Source organism: Pantherophis guttatus, chromosome 13 (assembly GCF_059756535.1).
Source record: "Pantherophis guttatus breed Tessera chromosome 13, ASM5975653v1, whole genome shotgun sequence".
Classification (NCBI taxonomy): Eukaryota; Metazoa; Chordata; class Lepidosauria; order Squamata; family Colubridae; genus Pantherophis; species Pantherophis guttatus.
This window is the reverse complement of record NC_142075.1, coordinates 24574604-24599718: the sequence shown is the minus strand read 5'-3', so window position 1 is coordinate 24599718 and position 25115 is coordinate 24574604. Positions and strand designations below refer to the sequence as shown.

At 44.4% G+C, this 25115-nt stretch overlaps 2 protein-coding genes across 7 annotated transcripts in view; one reads left to right on the top strand and one right to left on the bottom strand.

Annotated features, from left to right (window-relative positions):
- The window catches only part of APBA2 (amyloid beta precursor protein binding family A member 2), a 60196-nt gene extending 37398 nt beyond the window's left edge, over positions 1 to 22798 (top strand). For 3 of the 6 annotated variants that reach the window (XM_034409416.3, XM_034409419.3, XM_034409417.3), the window contains exons 3-13: positions 4819 to 4899; positions 5526 to 5562; positions 8069 to 8214; positions 10224 to 10259; positions 11634 to 11720; positions 13834 to 14019; positions 15592 to 15771; positions 16937 to 17149; positions 17550 to 17669; positions 20738 to 20878; positions 21267 to 22798. In XM_034409416.3, coding sequence (XP_034265307.2) covers positions 4819 to 4899; positions 5526 to 5562; positions 8069 to 8214; positions 10224 to 10259; positions 11634 to 11720; positions 13834 to 14019; positions 15592 to 15771; positions 16937 to 17149; positions 17550 to 17669; positions 20738 to 20878; positions 21267 to 21338 — 1299 coding nt within the window. In that variant the 3' untranslated portion in view covers positions 21339 to 22798. The remainder of the gene's footprint in view (positions 1 to 4818; positions 4900 to 5525; positions 5563 to 8068; positions 8215 to 10223; positions 10260 to 11633; positions 11721 to 13833; positions 14020 to 15591; positions 15772 to 16936; positions 17150 to 17549; positions 17670 to 20737; positions 20879 to 21266) is intronic. The other 3 variants (XM_034409420.3, XM_087878298.1, XM_087878299.1) reach the window with 1 other exon arrangement.
- A 968-nt stretch (positions 22799 to 23766) lies between these two features.
- The window catches only part of ENTREP2 (endosomal transmembrane epsin interactor 2), a 63975-nt gene continuing 62626 nt past the window's right edge, over positions 23767 to 25115 (bottom strand). The window contains exon 11 of the mRNA XM_087878300.1: positions 23767 to 24472. Coding sequence (XP_087734426.1) covers positions 24287 to 24472 — 186 coding nt within the window. The 3' untranslated portion in view covers positions 23767 to 24286. The remainder of the gene's footprint in view (positions 24473 to 25115) is intronic.

Sequence of the window (25115 nt, the reverse complement as noted above, 5' to 3'; positions counted from 1 at the left end):
ATGAATCACAGTTAGAACTAGGTGATGAGGATCAAGACTTTCACCAGAGTAAGCCTTGTAAAGACAAATGTAAAGCTAATAAAAAGTTTTTAAATTTTAACTTAGAGTCAGATAGTAGGGAACCTGAAAATGCTAATGCAATTGCTATAGGTGAGCCATTGCACAATGAATGTGCTCACTTGATGCATCGCAGGCTAGGTCATGTGAGTTTTCCTGTAGTGAAAAAGGTAACCGAACACTCAAGGGGAACCAAGATCAATGACTGTAACACATTCCTAGACTGTTCAATTTGTAGGAGTGCAAAGTTGAAGGTGAAGTCTGCGCCCAAGAAGTCTCAGAGGTACTCTGAACACCCTTTTCAGCTCGTCCACATGGATTTGGTGGGTCCATTCGCACCTTCCGTGGGTAAGAGACGGTACTTTCTTACCATAGTAGACGACCATAGCAGATTTGGATTCGTTTTTCCCCTAATGTCCAAGAGTGAAACGTTGACTAAGTTTAAGGAATTTTGTAACTTAGTCCAGAACCAGCACCAGGTCAGAGTTAAGAAAATCTTGACTGACAGGGGGACTGAATTTAATTCCAGGCAGTTCTCCAGCTGGTTGAGAAGTAAGGGGATAGTCCACTTACGCACCGCGCCTTACTCTAAGTTTCAAAATGGCGTTGCAGAACAGCGCAGCGACGTATTACAAACTATGATGCGGTGCACCCTAGAGGATTCCGGATTAAACTTCGCGTATTGGGTAGAAGCAGTTAGATACGCGAATTACACCCTGAACCGTGTGTGGTCTAGTGTGGTGCAGAAGACCCCATACGAGGTGCTATACGGCCATAAGCCTAGCTTGGCACACCTCCACGTTTTTGGAGCGATGGCCGATGTTCATGTCCCGAAGGAGCTCAGGAGAAAGGGAGACCCAATCTCTGTTAAACTGAGATTTGTTGGTTATGAGCAGGGCTCCAAGGCATTTAGGTTTGCCTACCCTAACGGAAAATTGATGATATCAAGGTCTGCCACCTTTCACGAAGGGGCCAACTGGAGTAAGATCCATGCCAATGAGATTCTTACTCAGAACCCTTCCCGCAGTTGTCATAGGCGAGCGGAGGATGTATCGGAGAACCTACCTGAGGATAGGGATACATCTGGTTCTGGGAAGCGTGCATCCCAGGCACCCCTGAAAGGGGTATTGAAGCGTAAGATGGGGGTAGCCAGGAAGGATAGGCACCCAGCTTCTGAGACGCATAGTGATAGTCACGAGGTAGATGACTCATCGGACGACTCTGATGTGAGTGACTCTCCTAAAGGCAGACCAGTTAGGGTTACCAGGGGCAATAAGCCTAAGAGGTACGACGACTTTGTTACCTCAGTCGACCAGGTTTTGGCCACCCCTCAGAGATATGAGGATGTGTTGGCCTTACCTGACCATGAACGACAGAAGTGGCTGGCCGCCATGGATACGGAATTAGACAGCCTGAGAAGGCTGGACGTATTCACGCCAACAAGATTGCCCAAAGACAAGAGGGTGATCGGCACCAGATGGCTTTTCAAACAAAAGCCCATTGAAGGTGGGGGCTTTATCTATAAAGCGAGGCTAGTAGCGCAGGGATTCTCGCAGAGATTCCCTGATGATTATGAGGACACCTTCTCGCCCACGGTGCGCCCTGAGAGCGTGAGAACAGCTCTCACCATCGCTACCATGCGAGGCGAACATGTATATCAGTTCGATATTCAGACCGCGTACCTGCACGCCCAGTTAGACAAAGAGCTGTACGTGAGGATTCCTCAGGGAGTAAGCCATCGGGAAGATGATGTGTGGTTGTTGAACAAGAGCCTATACGGCTTAAAACAATCTGGTAAACGATGGTACGAGTGTCTCACAAAAAGCCTGAGAGAGATGGGCTTTTTACCATCGTCGGCTGACGAGTGTGTTTTTGTCAAGGAAGATCAGGGCATTAGGGAAACAGTACTGTTGTATGTTGATGACATCCTATATATTTGCAGATCAGAGAACAGGCATAAGAAGTTCTCTGAGGACCTAAGTAAGAGTTTCGCCTTAAAACCATTAGGTCACATTAGCAAATTTTTAGGGGTGCAATTCGTAAAAACCGAGAAGGGGTTTCGGCTCTCTCAGGAAGATAAGATTCAGGAATTGCTTAAAAAGTGTAGCATGGTAGAGGCGAAGCCATGCGATACCCCTATGGCAACAGACTTCCTTAAGAATATGTACACTGAGAGCACGGAGTTTGAAGATAAGACCCTTTACAAGTCCGTGATTGGGTCGTTGCTGTACATTGCAAATTGGACTAGACCGGACATCAGTCTAAGTGTAAATGTGTTGTCTAGACATTCTGAACATCCCACACAGTACCATTGGAGCGGAATTAAACGACTCCTGAGATACTTAAAGGGTACTGTGAACTATTCATTGTTATTGGAACCAGAAGCAACTAGAGAATTAAGATTGAGTTGTTTTTCGGATGCCGATTGGGCAGGGGATGTTAGATCTAGAAAAAGTACCTCGGGGTACATTGTATACCTAAATAGTAGCCCCGTGTATTGGTACTCTGGGAAGCAGAAGTTAATTGCAACCTCCACAGCGGGAGCTGAGTATGTGAGTTTGTCCAAAGCTTCCAATAACCTAGTTTGGTTTGACGATCTCTTGGTAAGCTTATGGAGGCAGCCCATGCAACCTATAAAAGTCTATGAGGATAACATGGCTGCCATTAACATATCGGAAGCCGATGCTGTAGGCCAGAGATCGCGCCATATTGATATACAAAACAAACATGTGAGGCAATTGGTGAAAACAGGTTTCATTAAGACTGTGTATTGTGAAACCAAGGAACAGGTAGCGGATGTGTTTACCAAACCGCTGCCCCGTGACCAACACCTCTATCTCCTGGGTAAAATGTCGATGGCTATGTGAATGTACTTCCCATTGATGTATATATGTACCCAATGTAGAATGTATGTTTGTTAACCAGTCAAATAGCCGCAGAGAAGGGGATTGTCACAAGTGTTTCCAGGATTGCTGTGGCTATCTGCCTACTCACAAACAGTATGGTTTTAATCAAGCCATCTACTGTTGCCAATTACCTGCAAGCCTTCCCCGCCCTGGATAATTGCAGGTTGACTCCTTACATAAGCAAGGACCTTTTGCTTGCTACTCGGGCCTAGTCTTCTAGGCCTAAATGCACAGCTCCTGCAGGAAGCTTGTTGCAACGCCGCAGATGGGAGAAGAATGCAGATAAGGACTCCAGACGTCCCTACGGAGAGACTCCCACGGATGCTTGCCTTTTGCTGTTTTGAAACATGCAAGCTATCATCGGGACTGCTGCTGGACCTTTTTCCTCCCACAAGCTTCAAACAATGTTTGCTGTTTGAACTGTTTTTACTTCAGGTGACTTTCAGCTGTGAAGCTCGTGCTGCTCCCATTATGATGGCCTTGATGATGTATCGACGCCGAAGCTGCTTACCTTCATGCTAGCTTTATTCTTTTGTGAACTGTTTTCGGTATTGTGGAGAGGGATCTAGGGAGATAGCCTTGCCTCACATACCCAGATAAGACTTTGTTTTTAATGTGTTTTCTTAAAGACATAGTGCTTTTTAAATGTTTTAAAGTAAATTATATTTTTACACAAGACGCCTCTGTCAGAATTATTTCAGTCTCAGTGTGTTTACTCATGAGCTGGTTCACGGTCCGGGGTACCCCTCAACCCCATTTCCTAACAAATAGCAATAGCACTTAGACTTATATACCGTTTCATAGTGCTTTTACAGCCCTCTCTAAGTGGTTTACAGAGTCAGCCTCTTGCCCCCAACGATCTGGGTCCTCATTTTACCCACCTCGGAAGGACAGAAGGCTAAGTCCACTTTGAGCCTGGTGAGATTCAATCTGCCAAATTGCAGGCATCCAGCAGTCAGCAAAAACAGCTCTCTAACCACTGCGCCACCGCGGTTCTTATAACTGCAGCTCTTACAACCATTTGTTTAGTGATCAAAGGTACAACAGTGCTGACAACAGTGACTTATGAGTGGTCTTGCACTTAATGGCTGATGCATTCACATGATCAAAATGCACGATGGAGCATTTATGACATGATTGTGAGATCACCATTTGCAACCTTCCAGGGCCTTCCAACAAGCAGTGTCAATGGGGGAAGCTGAATTCGTTTAATGACCAGGGGAGGGGGGGAAGGATTGTAAATCAGGCAAGGCTCACTTAACAACAGGGGCAGAAGTCCCGATTGCAGTTGTAAATTGAAGATTACCTGTGGTCCATCAGAGATGGCAATTGTTCTGGGGCACTGCTAGACGTGTTCACACAACCATGGTTGAAAATCCTCCTTCACACAAGAGGAGTGGTTATAGGAAACAACTCCTCGCCTTATAGAGAGATGGGTGACTCAGCTGGGAAAGACCTCCGTGGATCGTGTGCCTTACTAAGCAAAAGTAACTCCATGGTGTATCCCTCCTTGACGTTGGGGGACCCACACTTTAATTTGCTCCTTCCCAAAGGATTGTGGGCTGTGTCACTCTGTGAACTTCTCCAGCATCCATTCGACAAATCCATGGGGAAATATGGAATTCAGAACTAGTGGAAATGACCATCTATCCAAGCGCTTGATGGAAACTTAAATCTTTCTTGTGCTGCCCAACCAGTCAACGCATAAATCAGTTCTTATTTCCACAGCAGGAGCAATAAAACTCACCGACCAGAGGCAGTGATAAATGTTGTTAGCATTGATTCTCTTCCTCCTACATTATTGATCGCCATGGTCTCTCTCTCTCTCCCCCCCACCTCTCTCTTCCCTTTGTAGGTATGCAATGGCTTAGAACAACCCAGGAAGCAACAACGCTGTGATCTCAATGGGCCGATCGACAACAATAATATGCCAGAGGCAAGTCCTGGAATCTAAGTAGATCTCTTTTTTTCCTCCTCTCTGTTTTGTGCTGTTCCAAAGCCGCAAAATATTGTTGGTCCACCTGCACCTGTGTTTGTGTGTGTAGATGTAGGATGTACCACTCATGGGGGTGGGGGTGGAGGGGGGGCACAGCGGGAACTAAATTGATCAAAACAGAAGTGTAATGTTATCTATTACTAACAAATAGATAAATGAGACAGAGACAGAGAAACAAAGAGAGAAAGGGAGGGAGGGAGGGAGAGGGAAAGGGGCAGGGGAGGGAGAGGGAGAGAGAGACACACAGAGACAGAAAAACAAAGAGAGAGGGGGGGAGGAAGAGAGGGAGAGGGAGGGAGGAGAGAGACAGAGGTAGAAACAAAGAGAGAAATAGAGAGAGAGAGCGAGGGAGGGAGGAAGGGGAGGGAGAGAGGAAGAGAGGGAGGGAGAGGGAGACAGAGAAACAAAGAGAAAGAGAAAGAGAGGGAGGGAGGGAGAGAGCGAGAGAGAAACAAAGAGAGAGTGAGAGAGAAAGAGTGAAAGAGAAAAAACAGCTTCCTTGTCTGGCATGATATTAAAATTCAAGATGACCTATCACTTTTTATTATTTTTATATCCCCACACAGACCAAGAAGGTACCGTCTTTCCCGAGCTTTGTGGATGGTAAGGACCTTTCTGCTTACAGTGTTTATGCCTCTAAGAAATACGGTGAGGAAATTCTAACATACCCAAGTACAGTGTGAGGACTGATGATGATCCCTAGTTGGGTCATGAGTCGTTTACAAGCAAACAACCCAACTCAGGGAGCACCAAGAACTCCACAGTTCAACCATAAGCTAAAGAGATTCTCTTGGAATTTAGAAAGTTCTCAAGAGCGATGATTCTGTAACTAGAAGCGTTCCCTTCTTTCCCCCAAAGACGAGCTCTTAATGGAACTATTCATCAAATAAACTGACTTTTTCAGAAGTCTCCCACTGTAAGGGGGTTCAGACCAATGCTCAGTATCCCTCACAGCCAGGGTGCTTAAATATTACTTTAATAACCGGCGCAGGCATGTGGCCTAATGAAATTTAAATGTAGTTCTCTGATTGATGTTTGCTGGGAATCTCATGGTTTGTAGCATGCTTCGCTTCACCCACGTCTCATTTGCAAGAGAATTTATATCTATTGTTAAAGTTGGCTGAAGGAAAACCTCTCATCCCTCCCCCCCCCAGAAGATAAATGGAAATAATTGAGGAAAAGGCTGCCTGGATTGGAAGGAAGCCCCAGTGCTGTAACCACCTGTTTCCATTGTGGTGGAAGTCCTTGGATGAAGGTCTCCCCTGATCCTGGAATACAGCTTGGCCAGAATCAGTAAATGTCTTCTAGAACTTTCCCCCCCTTGATCTTCCACAGTGTGCAGAAAGAGGGCAGGTCTCCCAATCAATTGAGCCAAGAGGCTTACAAGACCCACCCAAATAGTTTGGTAAAGATTCCATCTTTTTTGCTTCATCAGTTCCCATGGTTTGGGTGGGAAGAATGGTTTTGATTTCCCAAGTCCTTTGGGAAGGATTGCTTCTCTTTGGCACTTGCGATCTTCAGAGATCTTCGATTGCCTCCGTCCAATGAAAGGGGAGCCTGTCGCTTGGGTCAACAAGGACTTTTAGGGGGTGCCATCTGGAGTGTGAACTGTATTTCTCCCAAGCAGCTCGGTCTAACCCCTCCTTAGATCTCATTTTAGCCCCAGACTGAGATACCTTCGTTCGTTTAAGCTTCCTGCTCAGCACGAAGGTGGCCTAGAAAGATTCTTAAATGAGAAAAAATGAAGGCTTTGAGCTTCCTCACCACTCGTTCACTCTGCCGTGCGCTCCAGGATTTGACATCTATAAATGCAACCAACCAACCAGCAAATAAAGCGTTCTCAAACTCAGGATGAGCCCTACCAACCTCCCTAGCAACTGATTTGCTTGGATGGTATCAGCCATAGCTTGGTCTGGCTCTCCTTTTTCTCTGCGATACAGACCTTTGATTCTTGACAATGCCTCCTGGTTACTGCCTTCCCATTGACGCTGGCCTCTCCAGCTGCCCAGGGCTGCTGTTTTTGAGGCGGTCAGTGCCAGGTGAGACTCTCCTGCAAAGGACTTTTAGAAAACCAGTAAACCCCGGAGTCAAACGGGGGTGAATGCTGTTCCTCTTCTTTTTCTAATCTTGGCATGCTTAAATTAACAGGAACAATAACCAGCTAAGCAACGGGGGAATTTCTCGCGCTGTTATTTTTCCTTGGGGAAAAACATGTGCCTCGCATAGGAACAAGCCCTGGTCTTGTTGTGAGTTTAAGAGAGGGGAAAATATGTATTTTCAGGAACCTGTTCCTAGAGCCAGCTGCAATCTGTCTCTTCGTTTACCACGTCTCTTCCCCTGTGATTTTATTTTATTTTTCTCCTTATGAGAACAGCGTTTGGTGGCTGCTGCTGCAGCAAGCATCCCTATTTCCACTGTTGCATTGTTAAAGGGAAGAAATTCCCTTGCCTTGTAACGGTCTTAGATGGAGAGATGATGGCAAGATGATCTGTCAGTGCGCAAAAAAAAAACCAAAAAGAAAACCAAGTTTCAAGCCATCCCAAGATTGCACGTTCTCCATTTTATGACTATCTCAAGGATCTCTTCTTAATTGAGACTCGGGGTCTTATAGCTACAGATTTCATGGGAATAAGCAAGAACAAAACTTGAGTAAGATGAATTGGATAATTTGTGCTAATTTTTACACTGATAATTTTAATAAAACAAAAAAATTGGCTTTGTATTTATTATCCAGAACAAAGGTACAAATGTCAAAATGAATTATTATTTATTAATTAATGTCTATTAAGAAAAGAGGGCATAGGATTTGTAGCAATAGCAATAACACCTAGACTTATATACCGCTTCATAGTGTTTTACAGCCCTCTCTAAGCGGTTTACAGAGTCACCATATTTGCCGCCAACAATCTGGGTCCTTGTTTCACCCACCTTGGAAGGATGGAAGGCTGAGTCAACCTTGAGCCGGTCAAGATCGAACTGCTGGCAGTGGGCAGTGAGTTAGCCTGCAATACTGCACTCTAACCATTGCACCACCAAGACTCTCTTGTAGCTCATTCTTCCTCTTTGGCTGCTTCTGCTTCAGACATAATTGCCTCTTCTCTGTTTTTAGTTCCAGGTCCTTGCGAGCCTGAGGACCTCATTGATGGCATCATCTTCGCAGCCAATTACTTGGGTTCTACCCAGTTGCTCTCCGAACGCAACCCTTCCAAAAACATCCGGATGATGCAAGCCCAAGAAGCAGTGAGCCGTGTCAAGGTAGGGTGGGAAGGACCAAAAATCTTTGATGATTGGACTTTCAAGACTTAGGAACAGGGATCCCCTTGCTGTAGACAATTAATAGAGACAAGAGCTTTCCGAGGGCTTTGAGATCACCATCGAGATTAGATTCAGGGATCTGGGTTTGTAATGAGCCACGATGGCACAGGGGTTAGAGTGCGGTACTGCAGGCTACTTCTGCTGCCTGTCGGCTGCCTGCAATTTGGCAGTTCAAATCTCACCAGGCTCAAGGTTGATTCAGCCTTTCATCCTTCCGAGGTTGGTAAAATGAGGACCCAAATTGTTGGGGGCAATATTCCGACTCTGTAAACCATTTAGAGAGGGCTGTAAAGCACTGTAAAGCAGTATATAAGTCTAAGTGCTATTGCTAATACAGCTCTAAATCAGAACTAAATCTGAACGGGACATTCATTTATGTTCTGGAGATGACCTTTTGATTTCTAAAGCATATAGAATGTTATTCAAGATGAACCTAGCAGATGAATATGTTAAAGAGTGTATAGTAAAATGGGCAAAATTTCTTGGGTATAATATAATGCCTTCATAAAAGAAAACTTTTATAAAATGATGTATCGTTGGTACTTGACCTCAGATAGACTAGTGAAAATGTATAAAGGGATTTCTAATAAGTGTTCGAAATATAGTCAAAATCCAGGTTCCTTTTATTATATGTGGTGGTTTTGCAAATGTGTGAAAACATACGTGACAACATTTCAACCTAACCTTTCTAGAAAGTGACAGGCTGGATGAGGCAGCTGTAGATTTTCCCATGTAAGGATATGTAAGATATGTAGGAACATAACATCGTCCCCATATTTCTTAAGTCCAATTAGATACACTGATCCTAATTCTGTGGGTGATTCCGCTTCCCTTTCTGTAACCAACCACTCACGTTGATGGTCATGGAAGCATGATTCAGTTCAAGCTGTTTATTAAGGATATATGGAGTGCCATCTCTTCCCCTCTTGGCACTATTTAACACACTTGTGTTTGGGGCTGTGATGCTGTCCTTCTCCCTGTCCCCACTGTAACTGATTCTCAGTGAGATTGGAGAAATACAAGACAACATGACAACAAAAATAAATTCTACTAGGTTTTCTGGACTCCTGGAGAAGACCTTGGATGTGGTCGCTGGTTTTGGTGGCAATCACATCTTTCTTTGTAGCAATGCATGTGGCCATGTTCTACCTAGGACCCTTGAATTCTTCCACTGAGCATCACTAGAGTTGGGTGGCCAATAACTTTCACATAATTATTATGATAGAGTATTTCCCCAAAAAATATTCTCTGTAATTATCTCCCAGCCTTTGGTGGCTCGGCTTGGTCTAAACCAGTGTTTCTCAACCTTGGAAGCTTGAAGATGGGTGGACTTCAACTCCCAGAATCCCCCAGCCAGCGCTGCTGGCTGGGGGATTCTAGGAGTTGAAGTCCACCCATCTTCAAGCTACCAAGGTTGAGAAACACTGGTCTAATCTCACAGGAGGCTGTCCTATTTAATGTTTTAGAATCAGAGCCACCAAACTTTAAGACTTGTGGACTTCAAGTCTTGTGGACCTAGCATGTGCTGGCTAGGGAATTCTGGGATTTGAAGTCCATAAGTCTTAAAGTTGCCAAGTTTGGAGACCCCTGTCCTAAAAAGCCTGCAATTCTGGTTTATCAAAAGCAAGCAAAGTTCTTCTAGGGAAATAAGAAGATCAGTGGATGTTTGAGAAGAAAACAAAAGAACAGTGAGTTTTGCCTCCCTCTGAAATGCTCGCTTCATTCTCAGAATGGTGCCCCCGACCCCTTCGCACCCAGGATACCGTTCCGTTAAATTCCCACTTGACATTTTTGGGATCCCCGAAAGGAGTGATTTCCAAAATATTTTGCTAACTCCCTAAGATGGTTTTTCCCTCTCTTCTCCTCCCCGTCTCCTTTTATGCATTTGTCTGTTTCCCTTTGATTTATGTGTTATTTATTTATTTTTAATGCTTCTCGTTCCCCCCAAGAGGATGCAAAAGGCAGCTAAAATCAAGAAAAAAGCGGTGTGTAAACTGTTTTTCTTGAATTCTAATGTCTGTTTCACATTTTGGATTGCTTTCGGCTTTTTCATCCCCCTTCTTTAATCGTCCTTGTGCATCCTGTTGTGCTTCTCTGTGTGGAAGTTCATGAAACCGTAATACAAGTCTTTTGTGTTTATGTCTGTATGAACCTTCCTAAAATATATCCGTCTGGTTGGAGGGATGGAGGCCAGTTGGTTTCATTGGAGAACTTTCCATTTTTCCCCAAGTCTTCTCTCTGGGCTACTTGGAGATTGTTTTTTTTTTCTTTTCCTTTTTAATTTTTGCTATGCTTCAATAAACATAATATTTTTCTTTGGCAAAGCTTTCTTTCTGTTGATTCCCTCAGTAGCAGAAACGGCTCAGAGGAGCAGTTGTGATTTATTTTCATTTCACAATGGTATCTCTTCAGTCTGCCAGCCCAGCTTTTCTTTTCTTAAGGTCATCTTGCCTTGGTTCTGAAGATTAGCTTGATGGAAGTGTGGGAGAAATGGAACCAAGAATGGATTTTTGAGCGAAATGGCTGCTGGGAAAAAAAAATACTGAATGGAGCTTGGTCCTTAATGCTAAACTCCTACTTTATGCATCATACATTAACTTTGGGTTTTTAATAAAGACAAAACTAAATCAAAGTAGATCCAACACGTCCCATAGCTGCCCATTGGTGGTCTAAAGGAGGAAAGCCAGCCAAAATGTGTGATCCTTAAATTTGGTGATTACCCTAAACCAGTGGTGAAATCCAATTTTTTTTTACTACTGGTTCTGTGAGCATGGCTTGGTGGACGTGGCTTGGTGGGCATGGCAGGGGAAGGATACTGCAAAATCCCCATTCCCACCCCACTCCAGGGGAAGGATATTGCAAAATCTCCATTCCCACCCCACTCTGGGACTAGCCAAAGGTGGTATTTGATGGTTCTCCGAACTTCTCAAAATTTCCGCTACCGGTTCTCCAGAACCTGTCAGAACCTGCTGGATTTCACCCCTGCCCTAAACCTCTGTGGAATAAGTCACCTCTTGAGCTTTAAAAAGTTTTCTGGGTTTCAGCCTCATCCGATTAATATAATCATTCCTGCTGGAGATCATTACCATAGAAGCAAAACTTCCGATTTGGAATCTCTCTTGCCTTGTTTCCCATCTTTGGTAAAGGCAGAACTCCGAAACTGGAAAGTTAATTTGTACCGTTGAAGCTTTGCATGTCTTTCTTTTTTGAAAATTAACCATTCCAAATAGTTGTTTGTGTCACAGTAAGTCACTCAGTGTGCCTGTTGTATGTCCCATCATATCAGAAGTAGTCCGTGAGGAGCCTACTATTTCAAGAACATTCTTTAAGTGAATTTACTACTCTCTATCTTTTTTTAGACGTCTGAAGGGGACGTCCATGCTTTGACAGAGGTGGACCTGTTCATCTCCACCCAGAGGATTAAAGTTCTTAATGCAGACACCCAGGTAAGCAAACGGTCCCATCACTGCAGCATTAATTACAGGGCCATGGAATAATTTTGAGGGGTCCAAGTCTCTGCAACGTTTCTGCAAGGGTCCCATTCAGATGTCCTAGAAGAGCTAACTCTTTCTCTTCTGCCATCCTGTTGGTTGGACAGGAAAAGTGGAGGGAAGAGAAGATAGAGGAGATCATCTCCCTGCCTAACCTTCGCTGTGATTTTGCCAAAAGGCAGATTGGCTTTAGGACAGCTGCCCTCTCTCATTCCAGATGAAGTCTGGATCTTCATCGGAGGAATTCTCCAGTGTGGTCTTCTCTTAAGAGAATTCTTGACAGTTGAAATCAGATGGAGAAAGGCTGGGAAAAATGCACTGATGTGAGCTTTTGGCCAAGAGAAGATTCCTTGCATTTTATTTTAGAAAGGTTCTTGAACACGCATTCCAAACCACTTCCATCTCTTGTAATCATGAGATGGACCCCTCAACCAGCTACATTTTTGGCTTTCTTCCATATATTTACATTCCTTCCTCAATCGCAATCCCACCAGCCAAAACAGAGATTTTGAAATCTTTCTTCTTGTCCGAACGGTGCTTATCAGCCAAATTCAACTTCCTTTCATTTTACAGACCTGCAAAGCTAATAAAGGCAAGAATGGGCTGCAAAGTGACTTTTTTTCACCCCCATCATGACTGCAGTCACTGTTTGAGACAGTTGCTAAACAAGACAGTTGCTATCCTCCCAGGTCTTGAAAAGTGACTTCTCTCTTCAAGCATTTCACTCTGGTTGTAGGTTTTTCCAGGCAGGCAGCTGTTCGAGTCATTATAGAAAAGATCTGAGCGTGGCTGCCATCCAGCCCTGGGTTTATTCCTGGTATTTAATAAAACGACACACCGTAATGGAGCAAGCTAGCCGATGTAGCAAATGAATTTCATAGTTGCTTTTCATTGCTGAATGTAAATAATGAAAGCCACAGTGAGTGCAGAAATGTCAGTGGTTTGCTTTGTGACTGATCCACCATAGCTAAAAGCAAGACTGGAGGTGTTAAGAGGGCTCTGAACAAATTAATTTCCTTCCTGCCACGGCAAATCAGGAGTTGATCTCTGCAGACCTCTGTTGACTTTGATGCTTAGAGCATCTCCTGGGGAAGAGTCGAAGAACAAAAGTCAAACAAGGTGAGGATATCAATTCTGTCTGTCATTGATCCTGGCCAGTTTTAGTGTATCCTCACCAAGAGTTGCAGTCTGGATGTCCTTCTTTTTCATCCAGGTGTGGTGACTGGCAATTCTCCTAGGATGCCCTCTGAAAGGCAAGGCAAGAGTTGAGTTGTTCACCCAAGGAGTGAAGTGGCATTCAATGATTTAATGAAGAACAATGAACTGATGGAACAGCATGCCTGCCTCCAGAAGTTGTAGGTGATCCATCATGGAGGTTTCTAAGAAGAGACTGGAGAGCCCTTTGTCTGAAAGAGTATAGGTTGTCCTGCTTGGGCAGGGGGTTGGATTAGAAGACCTCCAAGGCCCCTTCCAACTCTGTCATTCTGTTCTTCGTTTTGCATTGGCAGAAAAAGGGGTCATCACGCAGACCTACCCATGATTTGAAATACGGGGCCTGAACCCCAGTTGCTCCTCTTTAGAGTTAGGGCTATTAATCATTGGTGGTTAGCCACTGCAACTTTGCCATAGAGGCAGTCCTCATTTAGCAACCATCTAAAAGCTACTTATGACCTGGTTCCAGAGTTCCAATGGCTGCACACATGACCCCATTTTGGGTGCTTGGCTCACACTTTTCACCAGTTGCCGTGTTCTGCGGTCATGCAACTGTGATTTATTATGTTTGCCAGTTTCTGGCCTTTTCAGTTGGTTTCTGGAAAAAAAACCCTATAGGAATACAATGATTTGTTTAATGACCACTTCAAAAAATAAAAAGCTGTGAACTGGGTCTAAACACTTGGATGCTTCGACTTACAACCGACTTACAATGGAAATTCCAGACTCCTTTACTATCATAAGTCAAGGACTACCATTTGTATTGAATTTTTTCCTCTCTTAACCTTTTTTTTTTTTTTTGCATTACTAATTTGCATTAACTGGGAATGAAAGCAACCTTGTCCCCTTCTTCTAGGAAACCATGATGGACCATGCGCTGCGCACCATCTCTTACATCGCTGACATCGGCAACATCGTGGTCCTGATGGCCCGCCGTCGAATGCCTCGGTCAGCATCCCAGGATTGCATCGAGACGACCCCCGGGGTGCAAGAAGGGAAGAAACAGTACAAGATGATCTGCCACGTTTTTGAATCCGAGGATGTGAGTGAACATCACTGTACTCTTCAGCGTTGACTTGGCCCTTGGTGATTCTCCAAGGGAGATGTTTCTTGCACAACTCCTACCTTGATCTTCTAAATTCAAGATGCCCGGGGGTGGGGGGGGTGTCTTCACATAAAGAAGGTGTTCAACCAACTGAGCAATTCTTTTACACCTTCGTGCAGATCTCTCTTTGCTGCAGGTCCTCCGTCACCATATTTTATGGCGGTGAAGAAGGGTTGCAGAAGCGCTAAAACAGTAAAAAGTCAAATCACATGACTGCAGAACAGGAATCTGAATTTTAAAAGTGATGGTTTGGTTCCAGAATAGTGTCCAGAAGGATGAATAATGTTAAATGGCTTCAGTGAGCATTTAATTCTGGTTCTTCTTACAGGTGCTTTTAAAATTAGAAGTCCATGTTATGTCCCACAAGAGACACTTATACTGTCTCTGCTGTGGTGACATCTAGTGGCCAAGAATTGCCTCTTAAATTACCACACAGAAATTCCACACAAGATACCATTGTGAACAATTAGGACCTCACTCTGAAAAATATCCATGTCACAACCTTTGGCCAAGGCAGAGTTCAACCCAACTGTTGAAAACCATGAATTGTCCTTCTCTCCTACTTCTATGAAGGTCAAAACATTCCAGAACAATGTTTTTTTCAATTCCCTGACCTAGGACTTGGAATTTTAAACATTGGAATAAAGGGAAAGGCCTAAGGGCAGAAGGAGCTCCACAGCATCAAATCCTGGACCCCAAGTCCCATAAATTCTAGCCAGGATAGAAGCCTTCTAGATATAAGAATGTAGAATTGGACTCTACATTCCATAATTTCAACCCTGGATGGCACACCTCTTTGCAGTTTATGGGAACTGAAATCCAACAAATCTCAAAGAATAGCAGAGTAGAGTAGGAATCTGGAGTAAGAGCGCGCATAACACTGTGGAATTATATGTTGTCTTTTATTGTCTAATCAATTAGGTTATTGCAAGAGCCATCAGAGCTAATTGCCTCTGATAATCTGATACTCCAAGAGTGAGTCTAATGGCCTTAGAAATGCGTCTAATGTTACGGCTGCCGCCACATCTGAAGACAGCCCATTTCCAAACCCAATTATGCATTGTGAGAGAAAGGGGAGCCTCTTTTATTTGTCCTGTTAGCCTCCCGGACTCCTGGAGACATATTTGTTGAAAGAAAGCTTCAACATCTTAAAAACAGGGAAATTCATTTTCTCCCAAGTGACGTTGGTGATGAAGGACCAAAAACTAAGGTGATCTCTATTTAAAGAAGGTGACTGAAGTTGCCCAAGTTGAGTTTGCTTGTCTTGTCTCACCTCCCAACCCTGAATAATTGTGACAACCACTCTGTTCCTATTAGCCAGTCCTGCAAGTAAGTTCCATGTTTTTTCCTACAAGTCTTCCTCCAAACAGCTTCCACTTCTACAGCATTGTCCATGGGGGATTCCGCCAGTTTCAAGAATAGGATGGGTCAGTCTCTTCAGTTGGCCAACAAGTATGTTGTTCCTCTCCCAAGTTGCTGATCTCTTTCCTTCTTCTCCTTCTCTTGAAGGCCCAGCTGATAGCTCAATCGATCGGACAAGCTTTCAGCGTGGCCTATCAGGAATTTCTCCGGGCCAACGGCATCAACCCCGAAGATCTCAGTCAGAAAGAATACAGCGATATCATCAACACCCAGGAAATGTATAACGATGATTTGATTCACTTCTCCAACTCAGAGAACTGCAAAGAGGTGATTGCTTTTTTCTGAACTGGGTTATTTTGGGGTTAGTGGTGGTGGGGAGTTTTTATCATTGGAAGCTCCTTCAATCTTTCCTTAACACATAAATCGACTGCTGAGAACTCAGCTGGAGTTTCACGAGGTCATTTGCAAATCTGGTTTTAAGCCTTCAGGATAGACGAGTGAAATTAAGTTCACTGAGATGTTGACCAGGGCTACCACATCTGCGTGGCATAAATCCAGAGCATCCTCTAGGAAAAAGCAACACTTTTTCTGTATCTCTCTGTTTCATTGTTGTGCACCACTCAGTGTCATTTTTGTGAGGTGGGTAGCCATATACTGTATATGCTATAGATGATGCATGGATGGATGGATGGATCAATTGATCGATGGATTGATGGACAGACAGGTTTTTTGCTGTTGTTTTTGGACAACAAAAGGGTGAATTATCACATTTACCTGTTTTAAGAGGCCTTGGAGGACCCAGGGTGTTTAATACTTGAAGTCATTTTAGAGGAGAAACCCCTACTCTTGAAACTAGCTGCATAAATATAACCACAAGGCAAGTCAACACTATAACCCTGACAGCTCAGGCTGTGTATTAAGCAATATGCTTGGACGTTGAAAAGCAGCCAAAGGAATGGGAAGCGAAGCCAAAATATACAAGCCAGGTGGAAATTGGATTTTAAATCAATACCGGGGGAAGGGTAAATAAATTGTAATCTACTCAGATTCAGGACGAGGGAGAGAGCACGCATGCTCCCTGGTGCCTGTTTTTGACCGTTGTTGTTTGCACTATTGGAGAAGGTCAATAATAAACGAGGTTTTCCTTGAAGGAGACACAATGCAAAGTGAGGAGGAGAATGAACTGGGGGTGGAAAAATGTCGCCTTCCTTAATGCGGCATTTTTCTGGAAAGAGCCCTGGTTCCTTCCTAGGCCAGCCAAAAGAAGTCACCCCAAACAATCATGTCTTCTTCTCAAGAAAATAGCACTTTGATTTAGCCTGGACTTCTTCTGCATGCAGGGAAGAATCTTCTCCTTGCATACCTGCAGAATCTTCTCTGCACCACTGGCAGAGGGCAGGCCCTTTTGGAGAACATGCTTGGAGAAGAAATCACCTCCTGTTTCTGTAGATGTTCCACAAGCATTCACTCTCTCTGCTCTTGTGTCTTCCAGCTGCAGATTGCCAAACACAAGGGGGAGATCCTTGGTGTGGTGGTTGTGGAGTCTGGCTGGGGCTCCATTTTGCCCACAGTTATCCTGGCTAATATGATGAACGGAGGGCCGGCAGCCCGTTCAGGAAAGCTCAGCATCGGAGACCAGATTATGTCCATTAATGGGACCAGTTTAGTTGGCCTTCCTTTAGCAACCTGCCAAGGAATCATTAAGGTACCCGTCTGTCCTTATTTGTGTCAGCTGGTCATCTGGGAGGATGGAATGACTCTAGTTGGCTTCCAACATTAATTCCTCCTATTGCCGTATTTACATGTTGGCTAGGTTCTGACACCCATCTCAACCTGTTTACCAAATTTGCAATGTATGTTGAGCCACAAACTTACTGCCCAGGCGAGTTCTGACAACATGTTGAGAACCCCTAGCCATCATTTAAAGTAGCCAGACACTAGGCCTATTGTGACATTCTGCAAAGGATGTAAGTTACATCTGTTGCCTCATTTAGTGTGGTGATGTCATGATTTCCCCAACCTTCTTCTGGCCAGTTCCGGATGTCCATCTTGTCTACCTTGCTTTGCTTGATGAGATAATTACTAATGTTGAGTGTCTTCTGCAGGGCCTTAAGAATCAGACGCAAGTGAAATTGAACATTGTCAGTTGCCCTCCGGTCACCACCGTCTTAATCAAGCGCCCAGATCTGAAATACCAGCTGGGTTTCAGTGTACAGAACGGAATTGTGAGTCTCTTCATTCTTTCAAACCTGGGTATGAAAAGTGGGCCGGGAAAGCAACTTTTCCTCAACAGAAGAGGGCAGCCCAATACTTGAGTGTCTTGCCTTGCCTTGTGGACAAATCCTGGAAAAGAAGCCATGTTAGTCTGCCACAGAAAGTAGGTGTCCTCACAAATGTTTGTGCCTTCAAATGACTTGCAATGAGCCCCCAGATGATATGCAGAGCTGGTGCCTTGTCCACTTTCTTTCCAGTGGGTAGAGTAAGTCAAGGAACAGTTGTAGGACTCAGGTGAGTCCTAGATCCTAAACAGGTCAGAATTCAGAATTCATTTGACTTACAATTCTGACCGGATCAGGAACAACAGACGGAGATTCCAAGTTTGGTCATCGTATTTTTAACATTCACCTACATGAGAGGAAGAATAAAGCATGTTGGAGCATCAAAGAATGGTCCATGGCCAACTATCATGACACCAAAATGATTCCATACCTGAGTGATGTCATCATGCAATGGCCACAGTTATGTCCTGATATCTTCTGTTGAGATCATGTACATTGTGGCATTGGCATAAGGTCAATGTATTTCTCTCCCCCTCTGCCTCCTGATATAGGCAACCTTGGGAGGTTCCTTAAGCTATTGATCACATCTAGGGTATCTGGTTGGTTCCTGAAAACCAACCGTGAAAGGACACTAATGAAAGCTACAATTTGAAGGAAAGTGAGGAAAGTGAGAAGCCCTACTGCCATGATAGAATAGAATAACAGAGTTGGAAGGGACCTTGGAGGTCTTCTAGTCCAACCCCCTGCTTAGGCAGGAAACCCTACACCATTTCAGACAAATGGTTATTCAACCTCTTCTTAAAAATTTCCAGTGTTGGAGCATTCACAACTTCTGGAGGTGGCGAACCTATGCAAAGCCATCTCTCTGGGCACATGAGCCCATTGCTCTTCCAGGTTCAGATGCGCTGGCCAGCTCGTCTTCATGCACGCGGGAGCACCAGAAACCAGAAGAGCAGCTGCCCGGTGTGCATGCTCACGCCAGGAAGATGATATTCTGGCTTCCAGCACGTGCGTGCGCACAGCCCCATTTCAGCCCTCAGTGTCGAAAAGGTTCCTCAACACTGCCCTACTGTATATGGGGGCATGGAGGCTCATATTTGGTTCTTCAGGACCATCTTCAGGATGGTGGGGTTCCTGGCTCCTCCTCCTTTAAAAGGAGATGTTTCCAGTCCAGATGTTTGTGCCAGAACTCTTAGGCCACTTTGGCCACCCATATAGAATCACCAGATGGCTTCGGAATGGTCTTATCATCCGCTAGGCCTCTTTTTAATTGTCGCTTGGTACCATCTAGTGGCTATAACATATATGCATGATTAAGGAAAATAGGCTTCGTCTGCTGGTGCAGAAATCTGACCCACAATTTGCTCTTTGGGGCTGTTTCTTCTACACAGCAACCTCAAATTGATGTCTTGCAATAAGATGGGATTTCTACAGGACTCCGGGTGCTGAGAGATACCCCCGAGAGGATTATAAAGACCAAACTGCTTGGGGGTTTTTCCGTAGGAAATTTGGCTCGTAAATAAACAAAACCGTTTTTTAAAATTTCTTGCAGTAATACAATAACAAGAAAAGCCAGACAGCTTTTTTTTTTTTTATTAAATAGGATTTTTGCTGAACTGTTTTAAAAAGAAGATAAAAACAAATATCAGCTAATATAAAGTAAGGAAGAAAAAAAGAAAGAAAAAAAAGCAAAAAGTAAAAATAAAATTTGCAAATCCTAATATAATATAAAAAATCAAGCCTTTTGGCGATGTGTTTTCCATGGGTCCATCCGTATATGGTAATCTGAATCCTTAGCCCCCTAAATCACCCATTCTTTAGCCTTCTTCTTCTTCTTCTTAAACCTAATATCTCCTCTTCCAATGTCAACGAAAGTGGATGCCAGGCAGTGAGAAGACCCACTTCCTCCAGGAACCTGCTTCAAACCTTCAAGCCAATTTGGTGCACCGTATCGACTTCCCAACAGGCTTTTTAAAGGAAGTGCTTCTCCGAGCCAGGACGCATCCAAGAACAGGAATTAAAGCCCATTTGTATGCGCGTTGTGTGTGCATAGGGACCTATTCCCATAGCAACCATTTCTACACTGTTCTTCAGCTGGCAATCACAGGAAGTGTGGCGCTTCCTTTGGGGAAAGCACACACCGAAAAGCACACGGATCCTGGGGCTTTAGGAGAATTCCCTGGCTATCGTTCTCCTTTACTGCACGAACCAGATGCAGGCTGATTAGAATTTCTGTCCTATTAGGAGAGAGGCACTGGAGCGCTGGGACCTGGGAGATCATTTCCTGATCAATCAGGAGCTCTAGATTGTGCTAAGGAGGCGTCACCAGATTTTGTGGAGGCCTTGGTGATCTTTGAGCTTGGTTGTTGGCTTGCAGATGTCTCATGATCCAACTAGTGCTCCATTATCAGTGCTCCATTTCATGGCTTCTGGCATGGTGGTGAAATCCAATTTTTTTTACTACCGATTCTGTGAGCATGGCTTGGTGGCCGTGGTGTGGCTTGGTGGGCATGGCAGGGGAGGGATACTACAAAATCTCCATTCCCTCCCCACTCCTGCGGGAAGGGTATTGCAAAATCTCCATTCCCACCCCACTCTGGGGCCAGCCAGAGGGGTATTTGCCAGTTCTCCGAACTACTCACCGGTTCTCCAGAACCTGTCTGATCCTGCTGGATTTCACCCCTGCTTCTGGCACCATCCTTGCAAATGTTTAGATCTTAAGATCAACTCTGCTGCTACTTCAACAACTTCCTTCCCTAATTGATGTTGGGTTGGCATTGCCTGTTGAGATCATCTTAGCTTCCAAATGTTGAGTAACTTTTGCCCTCTCTTTGTCCACCTTTAGAAAGCAGGAGGTGAAGACGGTAAAAGTTGGTAGATGGTAGAAGACTGAATCCATCAACCAAGGGAAATGCCTAATTTCTGTAGTGTGGTAGCTTCCTATTATTTCTAACCCTTCTGGCCAAACTGCCCCTTTTCCATTTAATTGAACAGCTCTCCTTTTCTCCGTCCAGATCTGCAGCTTGATGCGAGGTGGGATTGCAGAGAGAGGCGGGGTCCGGGTAGGGCATCGCATTATCGAGATCAATGGTCAAAGTGTCGTCGCTACGGCTCATGAGAAGATTGTCCAAGCCTTGTCCAACTCTGTTGGAGAGGTGAGTTTTCCCAGCATGCATTTTTTTAACGCAGCGATAGGGATACACATGTTTTTTATTTCTTTTTATCATTAGTACCTTCCAGGCTAGGCAACGGGACCAGAAATGTCATAACAAACTTCACAAGTTGCTCTGCTCCATAGCCTGTCTTGCGTTCCTGGGAATCAGAACTTCATAAGGGTGATAACCGTTAGGTGTTAGGTATACTGTGGTTGGCCATGGCTGTAGGAAAATATATTTTCCATCTCTGCCCTGGTTGTTGATGGGCTTTGAGCTTAATGGTTAGCTTGGCCACATTCAAGGTCCACACCAACCATGAAGAAGGCTGTAGGCAGGCAGCCTGAAGCCTCCAGTCCCTCCTCCTCACCCCCAATTCTCTCCCAAACAGATCCACATGAAGACCATGCCTGCTGCCATGTTCCGGCTGCTGACCGGTCAAGAAACTCCACTCTACATCTAAAAGGGAAGCTCGGCTGCTCCTCCAGCAAACCATATCCTGCTGCCTAAGCTTAAATTTCCAGAGAAATGTTGTATTTTGTAGGAAACGGGCACGATTTGAACCCAAAACTGGATATGCTGGACACTCGATGGATCCAGTTCCTTTGCCTTTTTTCTGTTGGGTTTGTTTCTTAGTTTACCTCTCTCTCTCCTTTGAAAACCTTGCCAAAAGATGATGACGTCCTCGTTATGGCAAATAACCACAGACATCATCTTTCCAGCCACGTGATCGGCAATCTCCATCTTCATGACTCAGGATGAAGTCCACCTCGAAGCTGATCGAGTCCCATGGCTGTTTGGACCTTCTGGTTGCAGAGAGACACTTATTATGTCCTTCTAATACTTTACTGTAAGGGATTTCCAGCATGTCCATAGTCCTCTGTCTGTCTCTGCCACCTTCAGCCACAAGGCACGCGGGAACGAGTCTACGGAAACCAGGCTCTTTCCACCTGGGGAGGCTTCCACTGGACTGCACCTTCCCAACCCAGTGGACACAGCCGAGGAGGGGTTGTTGCAATGACTGAGAAGGGGTGCAGTTTTAAAGGGGGGGCTGGAGGGAGGTTTGGGGGTGGGAGAGTGTCCATTGCTATCAAATGAGAAATCAAAATACCCTGCTGTTGTCATTGGTATCCTTATTGTCACGTGACTTTTGATGAGACGTGGTTTGTATGTGAAGTAGAAAGGTTTCAGAGTGAATGTGAGTGATATGAAAAAAAGAAAACAACACCGAAAACCTTTTGGGGGAATTCTTAATATCCCTGCCAGGAAAAAAAAAAAAAAAGCGAAAGAATCTTTGCAATACGAATGCGGGATATTTATTTCAATGGGATATTTATTACATTTCTGTTTTGGAGAGACCAAACCTTTTTAACGCTGAGAATACCGTTCCTAGAGTTTTGCAAGTCGGGAAAACCAGGGAAATAAGGCTCCTCTTTTTCTCGTCCCATTGCCTTCCATATCACCCTTTCGTTGAACTTCAGTTCACTCTCGGAAAGCCATGCTTAAATGCGACTTTTTTATATCAAAATGTTTAATATTGTTCTGTTTGTCTTTGATTCTCCTGAGCCAACATGTCTGAATGTAAACGGTGACGCCGAATGCAGAATCTTTGCCATCTGCAGTATTAAGATTTGTGGCAACGATAAACCAAGGAATAGTTATCATGTGTTCATTACGAGATAAATGTCAACTGATGTAACTCTTTTTGTCTTGATTTCTTTTCCTCTCTCCTGTGGTCGAAGAAAAAAATGACACTGTGACAAAAAAAAAAAAAAAAAAAAAAGGAAAGCCTTAGCCTATCGTAACAAAAACCATAGCATTAAATCTACTTCAAGGAGTAACACCGTAGTAGAGTTCTGTTGCATGCAAGGGACACTAGGAGAGAATTAATCTATACTCATTAATAAATTTGGAGTAATGAAACAGTACAGCTTCGCTTGGTTGTTTTGCAGGCCACCGAGCCACCGCTGGTGGTATCTCAGTGTCCTTCGATGGAACACGTGGGAAAATGGACACACACAACATCTTGGAAAAGGACAAGGTCTTGCTGTAGAGAAATGCATTGTTTGGCCTTTCTTCTACCCATCAGATATCCGTCTTGTAGACTTCTGAAGAGCACCAGTTGGTGAGCATCTCAACTTCCTTGGTGCTCCACTGGAGGTCACTGTAGCTTCATGCTCAAAAGGCACTTTCCAAATATGGTGATTTGCTGGACGTCTGATGGACTATTCTTCTCTCCAAACCTTTGAAGCTCCTGCCGTAGATGGGGGAGAGGAGGAGGAGGAAAACCAGGTGGGTTAGACTACACCTTCTATGATTTCTAGCCAGCATAGCCAGGCATTATGGGGTGATATAAATTGTGTTTTCACTGACTACCATGCCAGAAGGAGATGTTCACATGGGTTTCCTCAAGACAATTACAGTGAAGTCAGAGTGGGAGTCTGAAGAAAGGGCCCTAAGTGTGCAGAATAAGAGCTGATCTAAATCTCCTTCTCAAAACAACAAAGGAATTAGATAGATTGCTGCTCCACATTTCCTTCGGAAGCTAACAGTGATAGACACAACACCCTTTTCTTCCAATCTTCTCAAGAACTATTCAATCATGGCTGAATTGAGAGGATGCAACTAAGTTCAAAGTTCTCTGTGAACTTCAATCATTGGTGGGGAGTTTGAACTTAGATTTCCTAAGGTCCACCAAATCTAGGTTGTGAAAAAAATAGGTATTGCACAAACCCCAAATGAAATACGATGTTAGTGACCAGGTTGGAATTGGGAATTGGAAATCACATTCTCAATTTTGTTCTTCTCAGTTCAAGTAACTCAACAATGACAACAGAGAAAAAAAGAGGCTGATCTATTGCCAGCACAAAATCAGTTCTGGAAGTCTGTCGTCTCCAGAAATACCCTTTTAATTATGAAAACACTGTTCAGATTTGGTGCAAACACTTTTGAGGTACAATGATTAAAACGCAACTCCTACATTGTACAGAAGGATCACTGCGGCTCAGCAAGAAAGTTTATTTCCTTCCCTTGCCCCATCCCACTCTACCCCCCAGCCCACCCCAGTCTCCCTTACTCCCCAGACAGACCCTTTAGAAAACCAAATTCCTTGGTAGGAGGAGAAAAAGATACGCTTCGGTGGGTTTTCTGTTTGTTTGTTTCATTGTTAAATAAGAAGCAATTTTTCCCCCATAAAACAGTCTTGGTTGAATATGCAGTCATGAAGAGTTGAGCGTTCAGCCCTGGGAATAAAAATCTAGCGTAGAACTCTACAAGAGGAAAACTCTTCCAGAGACCCTGGTTGACTTTCCTCTTGTTTCTTCCAAGACAGCCATGGAAGAGGGGGTGAATCTCCACCCATTACCCAGCTCCCCAGAATCTCTTTTGCAGAGTTTGCATTAAGGCCCATTGTCAAAGGATGGTCTCTCGGCACACTTCAATTAAACTGTGGGGCCTTCCTCTTTCAAAGGCATGCGTGACGGGGGCCCTGTGTAAGAAGGCAACAGGAGAGCTTAGGGCTCCACAGCTCTGGAGATGGAGGTCTTCCTGAAGTCGCTTTCTCGAGGGATCCACATTCTGCTGGGAGCCCATGATGACCTGTGGAAAAGAAGGCCAGGTGAAAGAAACGGTGAGACATCAAGGCCTTGGGTTGGTCTCTCTCACCAGCGGTGGGTGGAGGTTTATTGGGGTTTCGACCAGGAGTGAAATCCAGCAGGTTCTGACAGATTCTGGAGAACCGGTAGCGGAAATTTTGAATAGTTTGGAGAACCGGCAAATGCCACTTCTGGCTGGCCCCAGAGTGGGGTGGGAATGGAGATTTTGCAATATCCTTCCGCCTGGAGTGGGGAGGGAATGGGGATTTTGCAGTATCATTTCCTTGCCACGCCCACCAAGCCATGCCCACAGAACCGGTAGTAAAAAAAATTGGATTTCACCACTGGTTTCGACTGGGGTTTTATTTCTGTAAGTCATTGTGAGTTTGACAGCTATATAAAAGAAAGAAAGAAAGAAAGAAAGAAAGAAAGAAAGAAAGAAAGAAAGAAAGAAAGAAAGAAAGAGAAAGAAGGAAGGAAGGAAGGAAGGAAGGAAGGAAGGAAGGAAGGAAGGAAGGAGACAGAACGGAAGGGAGGGAGATGTCAATTTGTGAAGCATTCCTGACCTGCTTGAGACTCATGATTTAATTAGGGCATCGGTTGGAACCCGGAGGGAGGGAGGGAGGATCTGGCCATTTAGGGCACAT